General features: G+C 43.0%; 1 protein-coding gene across 2 annotated transcripts in view; it reads right to left on the bottom strand.

The window, feature by feature from the left end:
- The window catches only part of LOC117368826 (DEP domain-containing mTOR-interacting protein-like), a 57923-nt gene that overhangs the window by 16198 nt on the left and 14706 nt on the right, over positions 1-27019 (bottom strand). For both annotated transcript variants that reach the window (XM_033962561.1, XM_033962560.1), the window contains exons 3-5: positions 9580-9703; positions 8558-8736; positions 7910-8092 (exon numbers count right to left, since the gene is read on the bottom strand). In XM_033962561.1, the coding sequence (XP_033818452.1) occupies positions 7910-8092; positions 8558-8736; positions 9580-9703 (486 nt within the window). The remainder of the gene's footprint in view (positions 1-7909; positions 8093-8557; positions 8737-9579; positions 9704-27019) is intronic.

Below are 27019 nucleotides of genomic sequence, written 5' to 3' on the forward strand. Positions count from 1 at the left end.
GATGGTATACATCTCAGGGTATTAAAAGAATTTAAACATGAAATTGCTGACCTGCTGTTAGTGATCTGTAACCTGTCACTAAAATCATCTGTAGTACCTGCAGATTGGAGGATGGCCAATGTTACGGTGATATTTAAAAAGGACTCCAGGGAAGATCCGGGAAGTTAGACTGGTAAGCCTCACTTCAGTACCAGGCAAAATGGTAGAAACAATTATAAAAAAAATAAAATTGTGGAACATGTAGACAAACATGATTTAATGGGACAGAGTCAGCATGGGTTCAGCTGAGGGAGATCTTGCCTCACAAATCTCTGTTGACTTCTTTGAAGGTGTGAATAAACATGTGGATAAAGGTGAGCCGGTTGATATAATGTATCTAGAATTTCAGAAAGCTTTTGATAAAGTTCCTCATCAGAGGCTCCTGAGAAAATTAAGTATCATGGGATAGGTGGCAAAGTTAAGTTGTAGGTTAGGGTTAAATGGTCATTTTTCTCAATGGAGGAGAGTAAACAGTGGAGTGCTGCAGGGGTCTGTACTGGGACCGGTGTTATTTAACTTATTTACAAATAATCTAGAAATTGGAACGACGAGTGAGGCGATTAAATTTGCAGATGACACTAAACTGTTCAAAGTTAACACATGCAGATTGTGAAAAATTTCAGGCAGACCTTAGGAAATTGGAAAACTGGGGGTACAAATGGAAGATGAAATTTAATGTGGACAAATGCAAAGTGATGCACATTGGGAAGAATATCCTGAATCAGTTACCGGATGCTAGGATCCATCTTGAAGATTAGCACCCAAGAAAAGGATCTGGGTGTCATCGTAGACCATACGATGAATCTTCCACCCAATGTGTGGCAGCGGCCAAAAAAAAGCAAATAGGATGCTAGGAAGAATTTTAAAAAGGGATTGTTAACAAGACTAAGAATGTAATAATGCCCCTGTATCGCTCTATGGTGTGACCTCATCTAGAGTATTGTGTTCAATTCTGGTCTCCTTATCTCAAGAAAGATATGGTGGTGTTAGAAAAGGTTCAAAGAGCAACCAAGATGGTAAAGGGGATAGAACTCCTCCTGTCTGAGAAAAGACTAAAATGGTTAGGGCTCTTCAGCTTGGAAAAGAGATGGCAGAGGGGAGATATGATTGAAGTCTACAAAATCCTGAGCAGAATAGAATGGACCAATTGGAGGACTTTTTTTCACTCAGAGAATAGTTAAGTTCTGGAACATGTTGCCAGAGGATGTGGTAACAGCGGATAGCGTAGTTGGTTTTAAGAAAGGTTAGGACTAGTTCCTGGTGGAAGTCTAGTCTGTTATTGAGAAAGACACGGGGAAGCCACTGCTTGCCCTATATCGGTAGCATGGAATATTGCTACACCTTGGTGTTGACCGGGTACTAGTGACCTGGATTGACTACCATGCGAACAGGCTACTGGGCTTGAAGGGCTGACCAGTAAGGCTATTCTTATGTTCTTATCCCTACAGCCAGCCATCATAAACAAGGTGAGGGGGGAAGGATGGCTGTTTGAGGCATCAGGGCACGCAGGGAGGGGGGGGGGGGGGAGTGTCAGGTGCTGCTCGACAGTGACATTTTCTGACAGGTCCGAGATGTCGTCTTATTTTCCCATCAATGACAGTCAAATCAGTGCTCAGACACCGATCAGAAAAAGTCAACAGCTCAGACCCGTCAGCAAATTTTGGCCACAAAAAAATTGTCACGAGGATAGAAAAATCACTGATATTATAGGAGAATTGCTCAGAGTGCTCAATTTAATATAAAATAACCTCGTACTACATTTACGTGGCAGCCGTAGCATAGCTAAGGATGGGAAAGGGGGCAATATCTTTAAAGCAGTATATACACTAATGCTCGAAGTATGGAAACAAGATTCTGGATTTAGAAGCTGTGATGGAAGAAGATGAGTTGGATACAGTGGTGATCAGAGACCCATGACTGGGATGTAGTTATACCGGGCTATAACCTGTTCAGGAAAGAGGATAGAAAGTAAAGGTGGGAGAGTAGCGTTATGTTAAAGATCATTTTAAAGCCACACAATTGCAGTATCTATAGGGCAAGGAAGAGGCACTGTGGATCAATTTGGAAAGAGGGAATGGTGAATATAAGACCCGAGGTCCATCATGCGCAGCAGTCCACTCGCGTGGCGGCCCAACAGGTCCAGGACCTGTGCAGTAATTCTCTATTTATATCCTTCTATCCTCTTTTCCAGCGGGAAACTGTCCAATCCTTTCTTAAGCCCCAGTACCGTACTCTGCCCTATTATGTTCTTTGGAAGCGCATTCCAGGTGTCAACCACACGTTGGGTAAAGAAGAACGTCCTAGCATTCGTTTTGAATCTGTCCCCTTTCAACTTTTCCGAATGCCCTCTTGTTCTTTTATTATTTTGACAGTTTGAAGAACCTTTCCTTCTCTACTCTCTCTATGCCCTTCATGATCTTATAAGTCTCTATCATATCCCCTCTAAGTCTCCTCTTCTCCAGGGAAAAGAGACCCAGTTTCTCCAATCTCTCAGCGTATGGAAGGTTTTCCATCCCTTTTATCAGACGTGTCGCTCTCCTCTGGACCCTCTTGAGCAACGCCATATCCTTCTTAAGGTATGGTGACCAATATTGGACGCAGTATTCCAGATGCGGGCGCACCATTGCCTGATACAACGGCAGGATAACTTTTCGTCTTGGTTATAATACCCTTCTTGATTATACCTAGCATTCTATACGCTTTCTTAGCGGCCGCTGCGCACTGTGCTGTCGGCTTCATTGTCATGTCCACCATTACCCCCAAGTCCCTTTCTTGGGTACTCTCATTCAATAACATCCCTCCCATCGTATAGTTGTACCTCGGGTTTCTGCTTCCCACATGCAGTACTTTACATTTCTCAACGTTTAACTTCATCTGCCATCTTGTCACCCATTCCCCTAGTTTGTTCAGGTCCCTTTCCAATTCTTCGCAGTCCTCTTTAGTCCGAGCTCCACTAAATAGTTTGGTGTCGTCTGCATATTTTATTATCTCACACGTTGTCCCTGTTTCCAGATCATTTATGAATATATTAAATAGTAGCGGCCCAAGCACCGAGCCCTGCGGAACAACACTTGTGACCCTCTTCCAGTTTGAGTAGTGGCCCTTCACCCCTACCCGCCAACCAGTTTCTAATCCATCTTTGTACGTCTCCGTCCACCCCATGGTTCTTCAGTTTCCGGAGTAGATGCTTGAGGCACCTTGTCAAAGGCTTTTTGGAAATCTAGGTATATGATGTCTATGGGGTCTCCTTTGTCCATCTGTTTGTTGATTCCTTCGAAGAAGTGCAATAAGTTAGTTAAGCATGATCTCCATCTGCAGAAACCATGTTGGCTTGGTATCAGAAGTTCATTTCTTTCCAAATGTTCATTGATGCTTTCTTTTATCAGCGCTTCCGCCATTTTCCCTGGAACAGAGGTCAGACTCACCGGTCTGTAGTTTACCGGGTCACCTCTTGATCCCTTTTTAAAGATGGGTGTAACGTTGGCTATCTTCCAGTCCTCCAGGATCATGCCTGTTTTCAGGAATAGTTTGCAAACTTGCTGCAGTAGTTCTGCTATCTCCTCCTTTAATTCCTTCAGAACCCTTGGATGGATTCCGTCGGACCCGGGGATTTGTCAGTTTTTAGTTTTTCTATCTGTCTGGGTACATCTTCAAGGCTCACTTCCATGGATGTTAATTTTTCGGTTTGATTTCCATTGAAGAATTGCTCAGGTTCTGGTATGTTGGTTGTGTCTTCGTTTGTAAATACAGACGAAAAGAACATGTTAAGTCTTTCTGCAACTTCTTTCCCCTCCTTCACTATTCCCTTCCTGTCTGTCGTCCAGCGGTCCCACCTCCTCCCTAGCTGGCTGTTTCCCTTTAACATATCTGAAGAACGGTTTGAAATTTCGTGCCTCCCTGGCTAGCCTCTCTTCATACTCTTGGCTTTTCGAACCACACAGTGACATTCTTTTTGACACTTCCTGTGCTCCTTCCAGTTCCCCTCAGTTTTGTCCTTTTTCCATTTCCTGAATGAATTTTTCTTATTGCCTATCGCTTCCTTCACTATTTTAGTCAGCCATACTGCGTCTTTTGTTTGACTCTTTTTGCTCCCCTTTCTGAATCTGGGTATGTACAGATTTTGCGCCTCGCTCACTGTCCTTGAAAAAAAACAAACCAGGCATGTTCTACCATTTGCCATTTCTTGGAAGTGTTCCTAAGTTTCTTCCTTACCATTTCCCTCATCGCTTTGTAGTTTCCTTTCCTGAAGTTGAAGCTATGGTTCTCTTTCCTTTTGGTATTCCTACTTCAACTTTGAACTTTATCATATTATGATCGCTGTTTCCCAATGTCCCACTACTTCCACTTCCTTTGCAGGGCCCATTAACCCATTTAGAATTAGATCCAGAGTGGCATTTCCTCTCGTCGGTTCTTTAACAAGCTGCTCCATGAAACAATCTTGTATAGCCTCCAGGAATTATGTCTCTAGCGCATCTTGAGCTTCCAAGATTCCAGTCTATCCCAGGTTAGTTGAAGTCTCCCAAAATAACTGTGTAACCACTTTTGCATTCTCGCTTCATCTCGGTTTCCATTTCTCTATCAAAATCTTCGGTTTGCCTGGGTGGACGATAGTATAGGCCCATCTTTATTTCATGTCCTTTCCTACCCGGTATTTTAACCCATAGCGATTCCAGCATGTTGGTCGTCTGCTGTGTCCATTCTTGTCGATTGTATGCTCTTTTATGTATAGGGCTATTCCACCTCCTTTCTGCCCTGACCTGTCCTGGCGATAGAGCTTGTACCCTGGCAGTGCTGTATCCCATTTGCTTTCCTCATTCCACTATTTTCATCGGTGTGATAAAAGGCCTCCTTCACAGCTGGAAGAAGTGGACAGAGATTTAATAGTAGACATTCAGAATATATCTAAAATAGAGAAAATTTTATTACAATAGGTGATTTTAACTTGCTGGATGTTGATTGGGGTATCCCTAGTAGGGAGATCCTCCTCGATTCTCTACAAAAACTACTGTTTCAGTAGTTGGTAATGGAACTCATGTGGGGTGGATCATACTGGACTTAATGCTTACAAACAGGGAAAGTGTTTATGATGTTACAGTGGGTGATCTGGCAGCCAATGATCACTGCTTGGTATGGTATGGTTTAATATTAAAATGGGTATAGAGGACTCATTCAAAAAGCAAAGGTTCTAGACTTTAAAAAAACACAACCCACAACTAACCTTGTTCAGATGGAGGATTACGTCAAGAAATTGTCTGGATGGGAACATCTGGAAGGAGTGGAAATGCAGTGGCAAAACTGAAAGGAGTAATTATAAGTGACAATCCTTTGTGCGAGTCAAGTAAGCAAAAGTAAGATGAAAAGAAGGCTGCTTTGGTTCTTAAAGTAGTAGCTGAGAAGGTAAGGAATAAGAGGTTAGCTTTCATAAATTACAAAAGAACACAGAAAGTGGAAGACAGGCAAAAAATATCTGGAAAAGTTGAGGCTGGTCTTGTAGTCAAGAAAGCAAAGATGCAAATGGAAGAAAAAATAGCCAACATGATAGAAAAAATAGCCGACACGATAAAACAAGACTTTTATAGATATTAGCGATAGAAGACATGCAAAAGTGGCATTGTGAGACTCAAAGGTGAAGGAGAAATATGTAGAAGCTGATAAAGAGGCTGAATTGCTTAACAAATATTTCTGTTCTGTGTTTACAGCTGAGGCACAGGGAGTGGGACCACAGAAGACAAACATTAATAGGGATGGAGGAGTAGTAGACAGTGATCGATTTTCAGAGGGTTGTGTTCATGAGGAGCTAGCTAAAATAAAGGTAGACAAAGCAATAGGGCCAGATGGTGCTGAAGGAACTTAGGGAAGTTTTGGTGGCTCTGCTGAATGACCTTTTCAATGAGTCTCTAGAGTCAGGAGTGGTACCAGAAGACTGGAGAAGGGCAGATGTGGTCCCTCTCCACAAAAGTGAAGTAGGGCATTACAGGCAGGCAAGTCTGACTTCTGTGGTAAGCAAATTAATTGAAACGCTTTTAAAACAGAGAATGGTGAAGTTTCTGTATTCCTGTGGATTACAGGACCGGAGACAACATGGATCCACTAGAGATAGGTCTTGTCAGACAAATCTAATCAATTTCTTTGACTGGGTGACCAGAGAATTGGATAGAGATAGTGCACTAGATGGTGTATTTAGATTTTAGCAAATCCTTTGACACTGTTTTACACAGGTGTTTGATAAATAGAGTGCCCTCGGAATGGGTTGGATCAAGAACTGGTTGAGTAGAAGGCGACAGAAGGTAGTGATCAATGGAGATCGCTCTGAGGAAAGGGATGTTACCAGTGGTGTTCTTCAAGGTTCTGTTCTTGGACCTGTTCCAACATTTTTATAAATGATATTGCTGAAGGAATGTCAGGTAAGATTGACCTCTTTGCAGATGATACCAAAATCTGCAATAGATTAGACACCCAGAATGGAGTGAACAATATAAATGAACATGAAGAAAGAATGGTCTTAAGTTTGGCAGCTAAAATTTAATGCTAAGAAATGCAAGGTCATGCATTTGGGCTGCAAAAACCAAAGGGAACGGTACAGTTTAGGGGTGAAGAACTTATGTGCATGACAGAACAGGACTTGAGCATTGAATGTGATGATCTTCAGGTGGCCAAACAGGTTGAAAAGGTGATGGAGAAAGCTAGAAGGATGCTAGGGTACATAGGGAGCGATATTGTCAGGTATGACCATTATCTCTCTCACTGAGAGATCCCATGTGCCTTTCCCAGGCCCTTTGAAGTCAGTGTCTCCACCACCTCTTCTGGGAGATTGTTCCATGCATCTATCCCCCTTTCTGTAAAAAAGTATTTCTTTAGATTACTCCAGAGCCTATCACCTCTTAACTTCATTCTATGCCCTCTCATTCCAGAGCTTCCTTTCAAATGAAAGAGACTCGACTCATGCGCATTTACATCATGTAGGTATTTAAATGTCTATCATATCTCCCTTCTCCTGCCTTTCCTCTAAAGTATACAGATTGAGATCTTTAAGTCTGTCCCCACGCCTTATGATGAAGACCACATATCATTTTAGTAGCCGTCCTTTGGACCAACTCCATCCTTTTTATATCTTTTTGAAGGTGCAGCCTCCAGAATTTTACACAATTTTCTAAATGAGGTTTCAAAGTCAATACCTCCTTTTTCCTACTGGCTATACCCATCCCTATGCATCCTAGCATGGTTCTAGCTTTCGCCGTCACCTTTTCAACCTGTTTGACCACCTTAAGATCATCACATACAATCACACCCAAGTCCCACTCTTCTGTTGTGCACATAAATTCTTCACCCCCTATGTAAATTGCTTAGAGAGAATCCCCTTCCCCAGGCGGTATGTCAAATTTAAGAAACCTGATCGGTCAGCCACATCACAGCTGATCCACTGCTGGGTGGGCCTGTTTGAAACTTTGTTTATATGTTATCAATATATATTACTATGACTAATCAATGGATTAAAAAAGTTACATGATTAATCTTTCATTAAAATATTTACTTAATTGCCCACCTCTACAAAAAGAAAAAACCAAAATTACACATGCATTTCATTCACTTCCCTATATCTTGTACCCATAGGTGAAGCTGAATGTCATCACATCAAATAAGAGGCAACATACTATGTTCTTATCACTGGACTTGTAAAAAATTTACAGAACCCATTCTTCCTAGTTACCATTTCAACCCCTTTTATAGCATCACAAGTTTTTTCTTCTAACTCCCCCAAACTTCCTTTAAAGTCTTTAGTATATGCTCTCAACCTCCTGTAGAGCTGTGAAAAAAAGAAAAAAAAAAAGAAAAGTAGTGTGTAATACTTTGCCCCTTGCCCCAGTCTCACCTGAGTGAAAGCTAGCACTCTGCTCAGAGCTTAGTTTGCGGAGACAAAAGGGACTGTCTGGGCTTTCAGGTAATGAACGCAATGTTTCCTCATTCAGCAGTTCAGTTAGTCTCCGCCGCCGGCGGAAGTTAATGCAAAATTGATAGAGCAGCTTTGTGTCAAAGAAATGGTGTTTGTTCAAGACTGTAAAGTCAAAGCAGCACAGAAAAAGCACTGAAAATGTGTGCATCTATGTAACATTCACATTCACCTGCACAGACATTCAAAAATATTTTCACTTCTCACCCCCTCCATAACAGGATTCCTGAACAAGGAGCATTTTCTTCTTTGCAGCATTATTTTGAAAATTAAATCTGGGTTTGTGTGCATTAAAATTTTCAAATTTTTTAAAATTATAAATATACCAATTTCTATATTATCTTCATTGTGCTATCTGAAGACTGAAGGGCAGATTAATTAAATTTTAGTAAATTTTAGCAAAAAAAACTTTAGCAATACATTCTTATGAGAAGTTAACCACAATTCTACCCCATCCCACCCCCATTTCAAAGTTAAGATAGGAGAAAGTAGGAAGGGAAGCTAACAGAAAGCTTTCCATGCCGTCAGACCCCAGAGACATCAGCATCCCCAGATCCCAGCTAATCTCACCATGCTGAATTATACCATACTCCAGGAGCAACCGGCACAGCTCCACAGCCTCCTTCCTGCTTCCCGTCTCCCCCTCTTGAATCAGCCAGTCAATCAGCTCACAACCAAAGATGGTCCGCTGATACGTGACCCCGTTCTCCTCCCTTGCTTTCAAGATGGAGTCCTCTATACTGACCAGTCTGGAGGTGAAACAGACCAGACATGTCACTCAAGCACCTCCTGCAGTGTTAGGCGGCATTACTCTTTAAACATGGAGCACAAACCTCCCTTGCTTCAGTTAATTCCTTTCTTGGGCTTTGCAAGTTTACCTAGTATTTAACCTAGGTACACTAAACCATTTTAATGTCATGCAGAGGATTTGCAGTGCAGTGTCAGCAGGGGGAGCCAAAGCCCCACTTATTCGCCAGCAAGATGCACTTCACTCCATGTCATTTGATGTTCGTACAGTGCTGAATTTCATTCTGACCGTTATCAATAGGTTTCCTTATAGTCAGATAAAGAATGAATGCTGCAAAAATTCAGAAATGAGACCAGCAAGGATTCAAAAAGAAAAAAATAAATTCCACTTTGTTTAGAGGAATGGCGGAGGAAAGAAATTACAGATTTTTAAAATAAATCATTTTTGAGCAAGAGGACATTAAAGGGAAAAAAAAGGGATTCCATTAAGCAGGCTGTGGCTTGGTCTCAAGATGTGCAATTGTACACCCCTTGTGTAAGCTGCAGATCCTATCCTGGTTTATCCTATTACAGCTCATTCTTACATGTAATAAAAAATAAATTCATACATACACATGCATTAAGACAGGATGAAGTCTCCATGTGCAGGGTAAGAATTACTCAGCCTGTCCTTTTGATACCTAAATCTAAAGACACCAAGTGCAAAAAGCCTGGACTTGGCAGCTTCAAGAAGCCAGCACATGACATGTACAATTCAGCTGTAGCATCTGCTTCTCATACAGGAACCTAAGACCTCAAAAGGATACCACCCACAGACCACACACACATCCAGCAACATTACTCACGTCTCATACAGGCTCTGTCCCCTCAAGAACACCTTGATGTCCTTGTCCAGTGGGAACGTGCCGTCATCTTTCCGGAATCTGTACAGGAGCCTGGCATCCTTGTAATCCGAGTGTTCATCACAAACTGAAATACATATTGAAATAGTGCACATAAGTCACTGTTACCAGCATAAGATCCAGCCCTAACCAGCCCAAGAAATTCAGGATATTGGACTGAATATTGTGTATTTGTACTACAAACAACTTCTATTCACTGAATGACAAAGCCTGCCACATAGCAGCAGGGTCCCCGAGTTGGAAATCTTATCGTAGAGGGAGGGATGGGAGGGATATTATTGAAGGAGAGTACACAGGAAAGGGACTTGGGGGTAATGGTGGACACAACAATGAAGCCGATGGCACAGTGTGCAGCGGCCGCCAAGAAAGCGAATAGAATGCTTGGTATAATCAAGAAAGGTATTGCGACCAGAACAAAAGAAGTTATTCTGCCGTTGTATCGGGCGATGGTGCGCCCGCATCTGGAGTACTGCGTCCAATTTTGGTCACCATATCTTAAGAAGGATATGGCGTTACTCGAGAGGGTCCAGAGGAGAGCGACACGTCTGATAAAAGGTATGGAAAACCTTTCATACGCTGAGAGATTGGAGAAATTGGGTCTCTTTTCTCTGGAGAAGAGGAGACTTAGAGGGGATTTGATAGAAACTTACAAGATCATAAAGGGCATAGAGAAAGTAGAGAGAGACAGATTCTTCAAACTTTCAAAAAATAAAAGAACAAGAGGGCACTCGGAAAAGATAGAAGGGGACAGATTCAAAACGAATGCTAGGAAGTTCTTCTTTACCCAACGTGTGGTGGACACCTGGAATGCGCTTCCAGAGGACGTGATAGGGCAGAGTACAGTAATGGGGTTTAAGAAAGGATTAGACAATTACCTACTGGAAAAGGGGATAGAGGGGTATAGATAGAGGATTACTGCACAGGTACTGGACCTGTTGGGCCGCCGCGAGAGCGGACTGCTGGGCACGATGGACCTCTGGTCTGACCCAGCAGAGGCACTGCTTATGTTCTTAGAGCCTTACATACCATACGGTATATTGAAAGGACATGTATTTTATTTTTTTGGGAAATAAATGTGTATAAATTTTCCTGTATCTGGTGGCATTTGATTTTCACACACCAACCTGCTGCCCTTCTCCATATCCATTAATTCCTTAATAAGCAAGGAGTTTGGAACCAAAAGGAGCAGGAAATCTGTTGCCTGTAAATAATCGGCACCAAACGTTATTCATTAACCCAGAATTAATCTCAGCTAATCTCTCAACCTCAGAACTAACACACATACAGGAGTCACTGCAAGAACAGATGCTCTTAACACAGCGAACTGCATTTTTATCGTGCAGGAGAACCTTGCCACACAGTTCTTCCCGCACACCCCCTCACCCAGGCAGGAGATGCTTCCTCTGCTGTTGGAGATCATGCAGTTTCTAAAGTAGGCCCATTCCTGTAGTTGTGTACAGTAGCTGTGCTCCCTATAACAATATGATCTCCATTTCACAACAGTGGGAGTTTCCTCATCATAAGGCTACATATTATTGCTGGGCATTTTAGGTCATGTTTAAAAAAAAAAATGCCCTTAAGTTTTTTAAAACCTAAATTGTCATAGTAGAAGGAAACCACTGGAAGCTGCTGTATGATGTATATTCCATGTCCAATGCTCCCTATAAGAATTGATCAAGTGTGCCCACATTTGTTTTTGTATGAGCAATTGATCACGCACTCCATTTAGAGGGAATATAGTCCATGTCACGTCTGGTAGCTCTAGTTTCTAAAATCATGTAGAGAATAACCAATTCCCCTCAGAAATGAAATTGTTACTTTTGGGAGTTCATAGTCAAATTTCAGCATAGCATCACATACTCAGGTCCAGAGGCGATGGTCGCTAAACCTGTTTTAAAAGCTTTGGTGACAATCACATTTGCCGACCCGATGCAGAAAACAGTTCACCACCTGGTTTTCTGCATGATTGTTCATTCCCTGATCCGACCATGCAAATAACCTAATTATTATTATTAAAATGCCATGTAAACTAGAGCAATTGATGCTCTAACAGCTTCCCAATTCACTAAAAAAGGGATCCAAAAAAGCAACTGGTAAAGACCAAATGCTGTGCATGTTATACATGCACAATATCTGTCCTGTTGGGGAAAAACACACACAAAAAAAAACCTGCAGCACCTACCCACCAATAATGGCCCTTCCCGGCAAATCAACAGACTCAGCACTGGGAACCCCCCCTCCCCCCAAAAAAAAAAAGAAAATTGGCAGGAAGGATACCACCCCCCAAAAAAACACTCAAAACAAACAGCAGTGATATGGTATGAGGGATTCTCACTCGCACACCATGTGCCCCCTGTGCTCCCCCGAAGCATCAAGACGAAAAAGATAGAAGATAGGAAGTGAGGTGTTAAGGAAAACTCCACACAACACAAAAATCCTCACTTATCAGGAATGAAGATCAGCATAAGTAACGGTCAATGAATATTTGAAAACAAAGATGACGAGCCAGGTTTGTGTCATTCTTTACTTATCCTTTAATGTAATGCAGTATGCTTGCCCCAATGCTTATATGCCTGACGGGACCCGTTTCGCCAAAACAGGCTCTCTCAAGGGTTCCAGCAGGGAGCACTCATTTTCGGCTTCCTCTCGCAATTAAGATCAGATGAAAGGATACTACTCTAATTTCACTATGGAAAAATACTGTATATACTCTAATATAAACCGGGATTTTGGGGCCAAAAAGTTGGCCCAAAAATGGGGGTCCTGGTTTATTTTTGGGTCATTCCTCAGTGACCACCCAAAACCCTCCTGGACTTCCTGCAGGCCTGCCTTAGGCCGGGACAGGAGGGACCCCTCCTGACTTCTGCCCAGCCAACACTAACAATTACCACCCTCCCTTCCCTCATGTACCCATTTATTCCCTGGTGGTGCAGCATGTATCCCCTGCTGAAATCCTCCAGAAGATTGTGAAGGTAAGTAACCAGCGGTGCACCCGGGCCGGCACTGCACTGCTCCTTGAGGCTGCTGCAAGTTCTCATAGCAGCCTAGCAAGGAGCGGTGCAGGGCTGATGGACAGCACGAAAAGCTTGCTGCTGTGTGCCCACCTGGGTGTGCCGCTGACTACTTACCTTTACAATCTTCTGGAGGATTTCAGCACAGGATACATGCTGGACCACCAAGGAACAAACAGGTACATGAGGGAGGGAATGAGGGTGGTAATTGTTAGTGTTGGCTGGGGCAGGAGATGGAAGGGATCCTCCTGTCCCGGCCTACCACTATGTGGTTTAAGTTAAGGGGAATGGTTACCAGTAATCTGCTGGCTGGGTTAGAGGACAGAGGGGAGTATGGCACAATCAAGCCCATTGTGTTATCACTGATAAGGTTAGCTCTTTTTAGGGGGAAGAGGGTACAGGAAGGAAAAGTGGGACAGTGTTCAGAGCCTGGCAGGCAAGGGGGCTTGGTTCACATCTTGGTAGGGAATAGGACTGAGTGCAGGGAAGGGAGGGAAGGAAGCTTGTTGCAGAACCTTGCAGGGGAAGGTGTGACGGAGGGGACACTGGGTGCAGATCCTGGCAGGGCATGGCACTTGAATATTAAGCCCCCGACTTAGTCAACCATTTTTCCTCCTTTTTTTTGGAGGGGGGGGAATGGGCGTCTACTTAAATTCGGATTGACCTATATTTGAGTATATATAGTAATACTTAAAAAAAAAAACCCACAATATCACCACCTTGAATTGGTCTATCTGGCAAAAATGCGATATGAACATTACAAGATCTTCTTAGTAATTGTTGGTTATCCTTTGAAGTATGTGATAAATTCACCTTACCAGCCAATCAATATATCAATTGGCTTCAATTGAAAGACTGTTTGTGCTTCAATACCAGATCTATTAAAATTGAAATCCATGCCTGATCTTCTTCAACATATTATAGCCCCACTTAAAGGTGTATCCTCTAGATGGTATGCATTGACAAGACAAACCTCTCCGGTGTCTATAAATGAATTGATAAGTGCATGGCACCTGGATATTACTGCTGATGAGCTTTGGCAGAAAGTTTGGACCAGAGTATTTAAATTTACTCGATCAGCTCCAGTCCTTCAATCAATATAATTTCTCCTACATAGATCCCACAGACACTCACTAAATTTTCTAATGAAGGCTCCAATCTATGCTGGTCCTGTGGAAAATTTGAAGGTACACTGCCTCATATATCAACATTCACATCTTAAATTGTATTGGGACAAAGTTTGGAACACCATATCCTCCATATTAAACATCCAGGAACCCTTACATCTTAAAATTATTCTTGGACAACAGGGCCTCGCTCACTGTCTGAACCCAATGCTCAGTTGCTCAATATCCTGCTGTTTCTGGCTATAAAAAATATGGATTTGTCAGGGAACACAAAATATTCAAATTAGTGTGGGGTCCATTGATGTCTTTTGTAGAATTGTTGTAGTTTTATTTTTGCCGATATAGTATTTGCACATCCAGGGATGGGAGGGTGGGTATATCCGATTCCTTGGTCTTTTCTTTGATGGTTGGGATGGGAGGAGGGTATTTCTGGGTATTGACAGTGGCGTACCTAGCATATGTGACACCCGGGGCCCATCATTTTTTGGCACCCCCCCCACATCTGTATGAAAAACATGATTTTTAGTAACAAGCCACATGTCACATGAGAACCTAGGAAAAGGCAGCACCTTACATATGCAGTGATCAGTACAACATCAATACACCCATTGTAAAACTAAACAAGCCAGACTAGTACAGATCAATCCTACGCCGTCAATCCTAACAGAAAACCATGTCTTCCGAACACACAGAAAACACCTTTGCCTAGTATGGAATATGTAATCACAAACTAACCCCTCCCCCTTTTACAAAACTGTAGTGTGGATATTAGCCACAGTGGTAACAGCTCTGACGCTCATAGAATTCTGGGTATCCACCATGGCTGGTGCTAAAAAACGCTCCACAGTTTTGTAAAAGGGGGGATAAAATAGGAATATAGACAAAAGGTTAAATTGAACCAGCAAGAAGCTGGACTCTGCATACAATGCAACACCACAGAAACAGTGACATGTCTCCTAAAGCAATAAATAAATATAGAAAAATTTTTCTACCTTTGTCTTCTCTGGTTTCTGCTTTCCTCATCTTCTTGTTCTCTTTTCCTTCCATCCACCGTCTGCCATCTCTCTGCCCCCATATGGCATCTTCTCTCCTTCTATGCCCCTTCCAGAAACTGTATGCCTCCCCCTTCCATCTCTCCTTTCACCCCATTGGTCCGACATCTCTCTCCTCTCCTTCCCTCTCCCACACCTCTCTTCTGCAATCCCTTTCTTCACTCATTTTCCTTTTCGATTTATTTTCTGCATCTAGATTACATTCTTACTACCCTCTCATCAATTTCCTTTTTTACTGTCTACCTACAGCTCGCCACCTCTTTCCCTCACCCCCTCCAGTATTTCCCTAACTCAATCCTTTTCCCATCATGTACCCTTTTATTTATCCACTCCTTCCATCTGCCCTCTTCTCTCTCCCCACTTCCATCATCTGCCCTCTTCTCTCTCCCCACTTCCATCAGCCTCTGCCCCCTTTCGCTCCCTACAATCCAATTCCATGCAGTATTGTTCCCCCTTATGTCTCTTTCCCTGCAATTCCTTCAGCATCTGCCCCTTTCTCTCCCTCCACCACGCATCCATACCACCCTGACCCCCTTTACCATGTTTCCATAGCACCCTGACCCCCCTTTGTCACCCTTTACCATGTTTTCATAGCACCCTGACCCCCCTTTATCACCCGCCACACCCTTTCATGTCACCCTAACCTATCTTTCTCCGTCCCAAAGATCCCACGATGACTGCTTCTGCTCTGATGGAAGAGGTAAGTGACATCGGAGGGGGCTGGGCCGGCAGACGCAGTTAGTTACGGCAAGATCCTGCGATGACTGTGGCTGCCGGTCCTGCCCCCCCCCCCCCCCCCCCCCCCCATCACTTACCGCTTCCCAGTTATCGTGGGACCTTCTTCACTTCAGCGCGGCTGCCGACTCTGCTCTAAGTAGGGCAGCCGTGCTGAAGTACGGTTTGAAGCAGCATGGGAGGTTCCGGATCCGGCCGGCTGTGCACCCCATTGGAGCGTGCATCTGGGGCAGACGGCCCCCCCCCCCCCCTTGGTACGCCACTGTGTATTGATAAACTGATTCCGAATGTTTAAAAGTGCTTAATTGTTATGGATATGACATGCATGTTATGCTGCACTTTTTGTAAGATCTGAAAATAAAATATATAATTTTTTAAAATCTTTATTTTCAGATCTTACAAAAAGTGCAGCATAATAGCACTGTGGGAAGAACTTAGCTAAGGAGGAATTGTATGATGGAACACTGTATGCATAACTTCTAAATTTGAAAAATGTTATTGCTGAAAACTACCTTTTTATTAGTTCATTACTTAGAGCATGGGTGTTAAAGTCCCTCCTCAAGGGCCGTAATCCAGTCAGGTTTTCCCCAATGAATATGCATGAGATCTATTATCATCTAATAGAATCAGTGCATGCAAATAGATCTCATGTATATTCATTGGGGAAATCCTGAAAACCCAACTGGATTATGGCCCTTGAGGAGGGACTTTGCCACCCCTGACAGAATATGGAGCCCTGTCCAATCCTATTGTGTATAGATCGTTGACATAGTACTTAAGAACAAAATTTCAAAGTTATATTGTGTCACTTTTGAGAGAGAGAGAGAGAGAGAGAGAGAGAGAGAGAGAGAGAGAGAGAGAGAGAGAGAGAGAGAGAGAGAGAGAGAGAGAGAGAGAGATATGGCTTTGTATGGAGAGTTAAGAATCCATAAGATACAAGGGTTTAAGCACAGCTCTGAAGGTTGTGCTTAAGAAGGAGTTAATGTGAGCATGTGCAAAGTGATGCATATACCCCCCTCCCCCCCTTTTTACTAAACTGCAATTGCAGTTATTAGTGCAGGGAGCTAGATAGAGATAGATACATAGATAGATAGATAGATTTGTTGATGCAAAGTTATTTGAAGTTGTTCTTTGGGACTGGCCATCCAAATGTCAGATGATAAACTTACCCCCTCTTCTACAAAGCTGCACCAGTCCCAAAGCCCTGTAAATCTCTATGGGCTTCAGGGCCATTACTGTGCGGTAACCACTAGCATGGCTTTGTATGGAGAGTATGGAGAGTTAAGAATCCATAAGATACAAGGGTTTAAGCACAGCTCTGAAGGTTGTGCTTAAGAAGGGGTTAATGTGAGCATGTGCAAAGTGATGCATATACCCCCCTCCCCCCCTTTTTACTAAACTGCAATTGCAGTTATTAGTGCAGGGAGCTGCACTGAATTTTCTGTGCTGCTCCCAATGCTCAGAGTTCCTATGAGCGCCAGGAGCTGCGGAGCATTCAGGGTGGCTCCCTGCGCTAATAACCACTATTGTGATTCAGTAAAAAGGGGGGATAGAAAAGAGTAACCCAAACTGCAGCTACATGATGCACATCATACAGTAGAACAAATGGCACATCCTTTCTGCACAAAGGAAAGAGTCAGTTATTTGAATAAAATTCTGGAAAGGAAGCAGAAGTTATTTGCAAGTCCTTCCTTGCAATGTTCTACAAGGGTCTCCTATCTCCTCATCTTTACATGATTTCATTAGGTCAAAATTGTGTTAAACTTGGCCGAGAAGCTTTTCTCCTATGCTAATGATTTGTATTAGTTCCAGTTTATCCTGACTGAGATCACTAGGGGAATTTAGAAAATGGTTTTCAAAACATACTAGACTACCTCAGTTTGTTTAAAGTTGAACATTGATAAAACCAAGATCTTATGGTTCTGTATGAATCCTTATAGTATACCAAGATCACTTGAATTTTGATGGCATCTAAATATTAAGACTTCCAAGTATTACGTACGCTTCTTAATTCCTCTGTCAATGGAGCCCCAGGTTAACACCTTGGTTCGTAACATATGAATTGTTTATGTTTATGGGTTTTTTCACTCTTTATTTCCTCCCTAATCATTACAGGATTATAATTCAACTTTGTCTTATCTATGGTGAACTATGGAATTATTTTGTATTTAGGAATACAAGCTTCTAATTAATCAGTTTCTTTAGAACACACAGCTGTGAGACTGATATACTAAAAATTTCATATTGATCATGTTACCCCTTTGCTGGTTTCTGGTAAGGTCTTGCATAGTTTCAAGGCAGGATGTTTAAAAAAAAAAAAAAAAAAAGACACTTAATGGCCTTTGCCCATTTCTTTGGTAAATCTGCTGTATTCTTCTGAATTGAGACTAAACACTTAATTCCACAACATCATAGCCATACTGGGTCAGACTAGCAGTCTTCTAGCTCAGCATCCTGTTTCCACAATGGCCAATCCAGGTCACAAGTACCCAGCAAAACCCCGCAATCAGCAACATTCCATGCTGCCAATCCCAGGGCAAGCATTGGTTTCCCCACGTCTGTCCCAATAGCAGACTAAAGACTCATCTCCAGAAATTTTATCCAAACCTTTTCTAAACCCATCTGCATTAACTGCTGTTACCACATCCTCTGGCAATGCATTAAGAACATAAGAATTGCCGCTGCTGGGTCAGACCAGTGGTCCATCGTGCCCAGCAGTCCGCTCACGCAGCGGCCCTCTGGTCAAAGGCTAGCGCCCTGAGACTAGCCCTACCTGCATACGTTCCAGAGCCTATCACTTCTTAACTTCATCCTATGCCCTCTTATTCCTGAGCTTCCTTTCAAATGAGACTCAACTTGTACACATTTATGCCAAGTAGTTATTTAAACGTCTATCATATCTCCCCTCTCCTGCATTTCCTCCAAAGTCTGTCCCCATACGCCTAATGACGAAGACCATGCATCATTTTAGTAGCCTTCCTCTATACCGACTCCTTCCTTTTTATATCTTTTTGAAAATGTGGTTTCCAATATTGGGTATAAATGGATTATTATTGCTTGGCTCTTATATTTTTATATTGCTGTAATGATTGTATGCCACCGTGGCTTGAATAAGCCAGACAGCATATCAAATTTTAATAAAACAAACAAATAAAAGTATTAGTATTCTGTTTCTCATATGCCACTCTGTCATCAATTGATGCAGTGTTAGATAGTGCCAGTCCCAAGCCTATAAAAGCTAAAAAGATTATGGAAACAGGCAACATTTCAAAAAAACTGTTAGTCAACAAGACCTCCTGCACTACCCCCACAAACCTTGCTCATATCATCAAGAGAAGGAGAGGGAGGAAACAAGGCGGTAGGGATGAAATATGGGATGGTGTTCCATAGACACCGGTTGCAGACATCTATTAACTATGCTGCAAGTAATTTAGCTCATGCTCTAAATCAGTGGTCTCAAACTCACGGCTCGCCAGGTACTATTTTGAGGCCCTTGGTGTGTTGGTATCATAATCACAAAAGTAAAATAAAAGTTTTGTGATCATATGTCTCTTTAGGTATATAAGTTATAATATTCCCGAACTTAAATTATGCTTGAGTGAAAAAAAATAATTCCTCCATTTGGTTTTAAACGCATATCCCTGTAACTTCAAAGCATGTAGTTTTTGATGAAGTAGAAGTTAACTCACTTGTACCCATTCTATACCACTCAGAATTTTGTAGACTTCAATCATCTCCCCTCAGCTGTCTTTCATGCTGAAGAGCCCTAACCTCTTTAGTCTATCATCCTCATACAAAAGGAATTTCATCGCCTTTATCAGTCGCTCTTCTTTGAACCTTTTCTAATTCCACTATTATCTGAGATACGGCAACCAGAATTGAACACAATACTCAGGTGATATCATGCCATGAAGTGATAAAAGTATTACAATATTCTTAGTTTTATTTAAAATTACCTTTTCTAATAATCCCTAGTATCTTGTTTGCTTTTTTGGCTGCTGTTACACATTATGCATGTGGTTTCTAGTGTATTGTCTTTCTTGGGCACTAATTCCTAAGGTGGACCCTAGCATCTGGTAGCTAGGATTTGGATTATTTTTCCCCAATATGCATCGCTTTGCATTTGTCCACATTACATTTCATCTGGCATTTGGATGCTCAGTCTTCCAATTTCCTAAGGTCTGCCTGCATTTTTACAGTCTGCATGTGTTAATAAACTTCAACAGTTTTACATTAATTCTTTGTTCATTTTCAATTTTATATCACCAATACTTTAGAGACAAACAGAAATTTTTGAAATATAGCTGAAAATACTTTAAGAAACATCTTTTGCACACATTTAGGTAATTGTGATCCAAAATTAGGAAAAAGTAAATATTAATAATTGTTCTATCCCCATGTTATGTGGACATTTGCTCAGTTTCTTGTATAAGAACTAGTCAAGTGTTTGTAATAGATGTCTAAGTAATGTGTGCTCTGTGGACTTAAATTCCCCAGAGGGCTTTTCTGTCCCTGAGCCAGGTCAGGATTAATTCTTCGAGGGCCCCCAGGCACATAAGTACAATGGGCCCCCTGGACATGCCCCGCCCACCCCCCATTTACCTGTTTTGTTTATGCTTTTTATTAAATATATCTATATCTTCTTTATTAAATGATCCTTCCCCCAACGTCAGAACTGACATCGTGAGGAGGCTTGTGGTCCAGTGGCATGCAATTGCTGCATGCTGGCCATTTCCCTACCTTCTTAGAGATGCACCGAGCGGTGGAGGACTGGGGGCAGAGGAGGAGGATCTGCGGCGGATATGCAGGCTTCAGCTTGGTAGGAAGGGAGGGAGGGAGGAAGGCAGACTTCAGCAGGCAGTCATGGAGGGAGGACAATGGCTGGAAGGCAGTGAGGGGGACATGGCACGGACTGGGGACATAGGGAGGAAGAAGGGGCCCTTACCTTCCTTGAGTTGTGGCAGCGGCAGGTAGCAGCAGGCGGACGTGGAGCAGCGGCCATGGGCGGGCGGGAACCAATGGAATCAGAGTGATGATGTACCTGACAAGCCCCCTTGAGGCAACCAACGGGGGCTGGTAGTGGCCACACCCAGCTTGCAACAGACTGCACTGCAGCGGGCATGCATGTGAATTTTCTAGGGCTTAGCTTGGGATGGTGTGATCGTGCCTTGTGCAGGTTGCCACTGGTTACCTCTAGTTTTCTTGGGGGGGGGGGCGCGGCTTTGCCAATTTTCCCCAGGGGGGGGCATCGCTGTTTGAAATCCAAAAAATTCAGGAGTTTATTACTTGTTTCTTCAGCAGGCCCCCCTGACAAGTTCAGGCCCTAGGCATGTGCCTACTGGGCCTATTGGTTAATCAAGCCCTGCTGAGAGCTAGGCTGCTTCCACAGAACATAAACCTGCCTCCTCCTTCTCCAGTCTGAGAGCAGTTGCCATATTGCAGAGCATATAGCTAGATGAGAACATGAGTGTAGTATTCTCCCACCAGGTTTACACACCCTTTAGTTTTTAACTATCTAACCCAGATTAGGTTTATTTCTAAGTCTGGAGAATAGTGTCATCTCCACAAAGTGGAAACTCCCAGCATAATTGATATGCTGGTAGAGTAAGAAGATATTTAACAGGCTTGAACTACATTGAATCCATCCGACTTAGTTTGTTTTGCTTCATTTATTAAAGAAACTGTTCAGTCAATTTAGGGTCTGGCTGGTGACACCAAGATTACAGAATTAATGGGTTGGCTGAATAGGAACCTCTTACAGTGTGGTCAATAACTCAAGAGGAGTCCTTACTTTCAGCACAAAAAACCCGAAAAAGACTATACAGTGAGCTGTAGCTGTATAAAGTAGTATGATTTAGTCAGCACAATAAGTAATAAAGGAACACAAAAGCATAAAAAGGTTGTTCGAGACCCTGCCCCCAGCCAGTCTACAGCTAACGTATAACATTAATTTCTTCTCTAGCACTTAAATTTCTTAAGCCACTTAGGATTAAAAAAAAAAAAAAAAAAAATTGACATTGCCTTCATAACAATTTAACAATTACAAGGAAATCTTAACACAGTTAGCAGATAAAGCCTAAGCCTGAACCCTAGCCCGAAGGGCCAAGAAGGCTTTTCGCCTTATCTGTGTATCTCATGCCAAGTCAGGAAATAGTCTTATTCTAAACCAAGGGTGTCAAAGTCCCTCCTCGAGGGCTGCAATCCAGTCGGGTTTTCCCCAATGAATATGCATTGAAAGCAGTGCATGCACATAGATCTCATGTGTATTCATTGGGGAAATCCTGAAAACCCGACTGGATTGCAGCCCTCGAGGAGGGAGTTTGACACCCCTGTTCTAAACCCTAGAAACTGAGAATTCAAATGTCTAAAGCAATGTTTCAAAACATTGTTACAGTCAAGTTCAAAAGTAAAGGTGACCAGCAATGTAGTTCCTAAGGGTATGGAAATCTGAAAGCTTCACTCCCCAAAAGTTTTTGAGTGCAGCAACTCTAATGTTATGGTACTCGAGCATTGGTCTGAAGATCCCTATAAACATTAAGTTTTGTCTGCACTCAAACTTTTGGGGAATTAAGTTTTCAGATTTTCATTACTTTATAATAAGAAAAAGATTTTCTATGTCCCGAAGGGTAACCACTTCCAGAGAGTATTCCAAAAAGGCAGTAAAGTCCCAGGGGTAAATCTGAACAGTTTAGTGTCATCTGCACATTTAATCACCTCACTTTTTCCAATTTCCATCATCATTTATAAATGTTAAATAGCACTGGTCTCGGAACAGATCCCTCCATTTACCCTCCTCCAGTGAGAAAACTGCCCATTTAACTGTACTCTTGTTTTCTATCCAAAAACCAATTACTAACCCACAACAAAATATTGCCTCTTATCCCACAACTAATTTTCCTCAGGAGCCTCTCATGAGGAGCTTTGATAAAAGCTTTCAGAGAGAAAAAAAAAAAAATCTAGATACACTACGTTAATTCCTTTCAATTAAGTAGGTTAGGCTTAAGACTACTTTTAGTCATTTCTATATTTTCTCACTGTGTGACTATGGAACATGCTTCAGTCAACTATTCCATTTTCAGAAAAACTGCTGAAGGCCTACTTATGCTTAAAATTTTGGCTGTTTAGGTTTTGTTTGTAAACTTCCTGATGCTTGATGACTCCGTTTTTGCTTTTTTGTATTCTGCTTTGAAACTAAATTTGAGACTATAAATGTTGAAATTATATTAACTGCCTGAGCTTGAGCTCCTGAGATTCACTATTCCACTCTTACGTCAGGCTGTCTTTCTAAATAGTCATTCAGGTAACGTTTTGCTATATGCAGTGCTCACACACAGCTTGCAGCTCTCTATGCCCACCCCAAACCCGACAGGTTTAAGGAGCCCAAAGAAACCAGATAAAGCAAAAAAAAAAAAAGTGGTAGTAACAAGTTAAGTGATAAAGCTGGGGGACAATGTTTCATATTCTCTTAAAATTAAAGAGACGGGAAAAAAAAAAGTCACCTATGTCATTAAAAAATGCAAACTACAGGGCTAGCAAGTCACTCAAATGCCTCCTCCCCAAGTTAACATACCTGGGGGATACAGAAGGAGGAAGGTTTATCAGCATGAGACTCATCGCTCTCCTCAGAAGCAGCTCCCTGCCTTCGGGGCTGCTCCTCTCTTCGGCCCGGTGACTTCGGGCAGCGTGGGAGCCCTGCTCCGCCCCCGAATTCCTTCACTCTGGCCTCTTATCCTCCTTCTCTGCTCCCTCAAACACTTCCCACTCCCAAAAACCTCTTCCCCAAACTCTCCCGATGCTACATTCCCCAACAACATCTGTCCTGGGCTCAGAATTCCCATGCTAGTATCCTCCAGACCCCATCATTTCAAAAAGCACTGAGGTGTAAACCTCTCCTCCCTAAAACCTGTTCCCCCAGCAAACCTGCCCATCCTTACCTCTGACTTTCTCACCCCAGTCCCTACTCTCTATTGTAATGCCAGGTCCGTCAGAAATAAGACCCAAATAGTAAAAGATTTACTTGAGGATTTTGATCCGGGTTTTTTGTGCATCATGGATCGAAAAAGATGACTTACTCACACAAAATGAACTCTGTCCCCCAGGCTACCACGGTCTTTTCTCTCCTAGATTAAATCAAAAAGGAGGAGGTCTAGCCCTTCTCTACAAATCATTCTTTAATGTTGAGCTCTTAGAAAAGGGTAGTCACCCCTCCCTGGAATTCATGCTAGCCTCAATAAACGATGAACTTCCCCCCACCCATTAGGCATCCTGCTACTTTACTGCCCACCCAACCCCTGGAATAAATCCTCTGACTTTGTTCTTGAGACCATAACAAAGGCCTATCTAAAATTCCAAAGACTACTGATCATAGGTGACAAACCTTCACCTAGACAACACCAACAATGACTCAACTGAGTTCAAAGACTTCCTCACCTTCTTAGGCTTCACTGCTTCCCCGCCCACCTCTACCCATGAAAAGGGGCACTCCATTGACATCATTAGCTTTCTTGACCTGACTGAGCATAAAACTTCCAGATATGACCCGTTGGGAACATGTCCCCTGGTCGGATCACCTCCTAGGCTCTTTCTGCCTCCCTGTCTTCATGCTAGCCCTTGATACCCCAACCCGTGCCACAAACTCCATCACCTACCGCAAAAAGATCTCAAATGAACTATTCTGGTCCCAGTTTCTCAACAAACTCCCTCCCCTTCCCACTCAATCTGGCACAACTGGGTGACTCTTTCCGAATCCACGTACCGTGCCCTTGCCCCTCTAACCACTAAACCCATCTCCTATTCTCACAAGGCTCCCTGGTACCTCCCTTACCACAGAGAATTAAAACAGAAATGTCGGGCCCTGGAACGGAGATGGAAAAAATCAAAATCCCCCCTAGATAAGCAATCCTGGAGAGAAAACATCAAATCCTACAACTCCGTACTAAAAAAAGCTAAAACCAAAACAGTACACCGTTCCACATCTGGCGGAACCTAACTTCTAAAAATGACTCCGCCCCCTCCCCTCTCCAAATGACCTAGCCAAATTTTTCAACGAGATCACTACCATAAAGAGCTCGTTTCCCTCAGCTATTTCCTACAACTCTCTCCCCCCGAAAGACTCCGACGCTATCCCTTCCGACAGATCATGGACTACATTCGAACTTGTATCCGAGACCCAGATCTCTAAACTTTGCCTCAAACTTAAATCCTGCAAGTGCATCCTAGATCCCTTCCAATCCTACCTTTACGAAAAAAATCCCTACACAGGCCATCTCTTCCCTTACTAACCTCATAAACAAAGTCTTACTATCGGGCCTGTTCTCCACTGAAATGGGACACATTGCCTTATCCCCTCTTCTGAAAAAAAACCCGATCTTGACCCTTCCTCACCATCGAACTATCGCCCCATAGCAAACATCCCTCTTAACAAAACTTCTAGACCTTAGTCGCCACTCAGCTCTCCTCTTACCTAGAGAGATTCTCCATTCTCCAACACTACCAATACGGATTTAGGCCCAATTTCAGCACCGAGTCCCTCCTAGTTTCCCTAATCTCAAAGGTGCAACAACTACACGCCCGAAACAAATTTGCTGTTCTCCTACAGTTTGATCTCTCCGTGGCTTTCGACGTCGTGCATCACGACATACTAATCTACCAACTTTCCTAGATTGGGATAGACTCTTCTGTCCTAAAGTGGTTCTCAAACTTCCTTCGCGATCGTTCCTACATTGTCAACACAAACGGCTCCAAATCCGCTTCATGGACACCATCCTGTGGTGTTTCACAGGGCTCTCCCCTATCCCCTATTCTCTTCAACATGTATATGACCTCCCTGAAGCTCCTTAAACTATCTCCCCTTGAAACAATTTACACATATGCAGACGATATCCTCATCGAAACAGATCCAAACCTTACAAACCTCCAAGAGAACATCACATCATGCATAATGAGACTTCACGCCTGGTCCCTCTCAGTACAGATGAAATTAAATGAATCAAACACAAAATTACTCTGGCTCGGCCCAAAATTAGCTCACCTGCCCGCCCTCTTCACCCTACCCACAGGCCCTGCTCTACACCTTGAGTTCTCAAGCAAGATCCTTGGCATCACTATCGACTCCTCCCTTTCCCTCAACAATCACCTGAATTCCCTGGCAAAATCTTGTTTTTTCAGCCTCCACATGCTGAGGAAAGTTAGATCCTATTTTCACCAAAAGCATTTCACTGTCCTTGTACAATCCATCATCCTATCCAAACTCGATTATTGTAACGCCATCTACTTAGGCCTAATGAAAAAAAGTCTTCGCAGACTCCAGCTTATCCAGAACACTGCGGCTAAGCTGATTTTTGCTAAACGCAAATAAGACCACGTCTCCCCTCTACTTACCAATCTTCACTGGCTCCCAGTACTTTCCAGAATTCATTTCAAATGCTCCTGCCTGGCTTTCAAGATCATTCACGGCATCCTTCCGCCCCTAATCCCTCTATCCTTCCTCGCCCCGACACCAACTACCACCAGATCTGCCCACAGACAAACTATCCTTCCCCTCTCTACACGGCATCCTCCCCGCAGGTAAACTGGGTAGATCCCTCCTCTCTAAAATCACCGGCCTTTGGAACGACCTCACTGTCCCGCTGCGGAATCTGGGCTCCCTCCAACTATTCCAAAAACAACTGAAAACCTGGCTTTTCTCTAGCATATAATAATCTCTTCTCCCGATTATATCCCCTCTTTTTATGCTTTGTGAACTCTCTCTTCCCATATTTTTTAAACTTTGTAAACCGTGTCGAGCTCCACTTCAGTGGAGAAGATGCGGTATATAAACCTAAGGCTTAGTTTAGTTTAGCATCAGCTCACACCCCAAGTCCCTAGTGCCCATGGAAACAGCAGTGATCCTCAAGTCACTCCTGCTCATTGCTGTGCCAGGTTTATAATGGTGTCCTCGACCCCAAGCAGTAACCTTGCAGTACTATCACTAGAGGTCAAGTTGCCAAAAAGGAATGTTCAAATGTACCATTATAAACCTGGCATGGCACTGAACAGGAGCCACAAGATAGCATTACTTCTGCTGGGGCTGGGATTGGGGAAGGGGGGTAAGAGAGGAAGGAGGTTGTTTTTTTGAGGGAGGGGCAGCCATTACTGGTTTGTGTCTGCACATCCCTAGATATACAGAGTGAGCACTACTCTACCAAGATTTCCCCAGTTTGTGTCTTTGGTATCACTATGTGGTATAGCCCAAAATATTGCTCAGCATGGACTAGAACTCTTTACTAGGCCAATATCCACAGAAGAAAAAGAAATGACAGGTGTGGAACAGGAATGAAGCTTTTACAGCTTCTAATGATGTTCACTGTCTCCACCAGGGTATCTAGAGTAGAGAATGACACGGTGAAAAAATTGGTCCCCGTCACCGCCCCGTCCCCGTCTCACCATCCCCGTCACCGCCCCGTCCCCGTCTCACCAT

This window comes from Geotrypetes seraphini, chromosome 11 (assembly GCF_902459505.1).
Source record: "Geotrypetes seraphini chromosome 11, aGeoSer1.1, whole genome shotgun sequence".
NCBI lineage: Eukaryota > Metazoa > Chordata > Amphibia > Gymnophiona > Dermophiidae > Geotrypetes > Geotrypetes seraphini.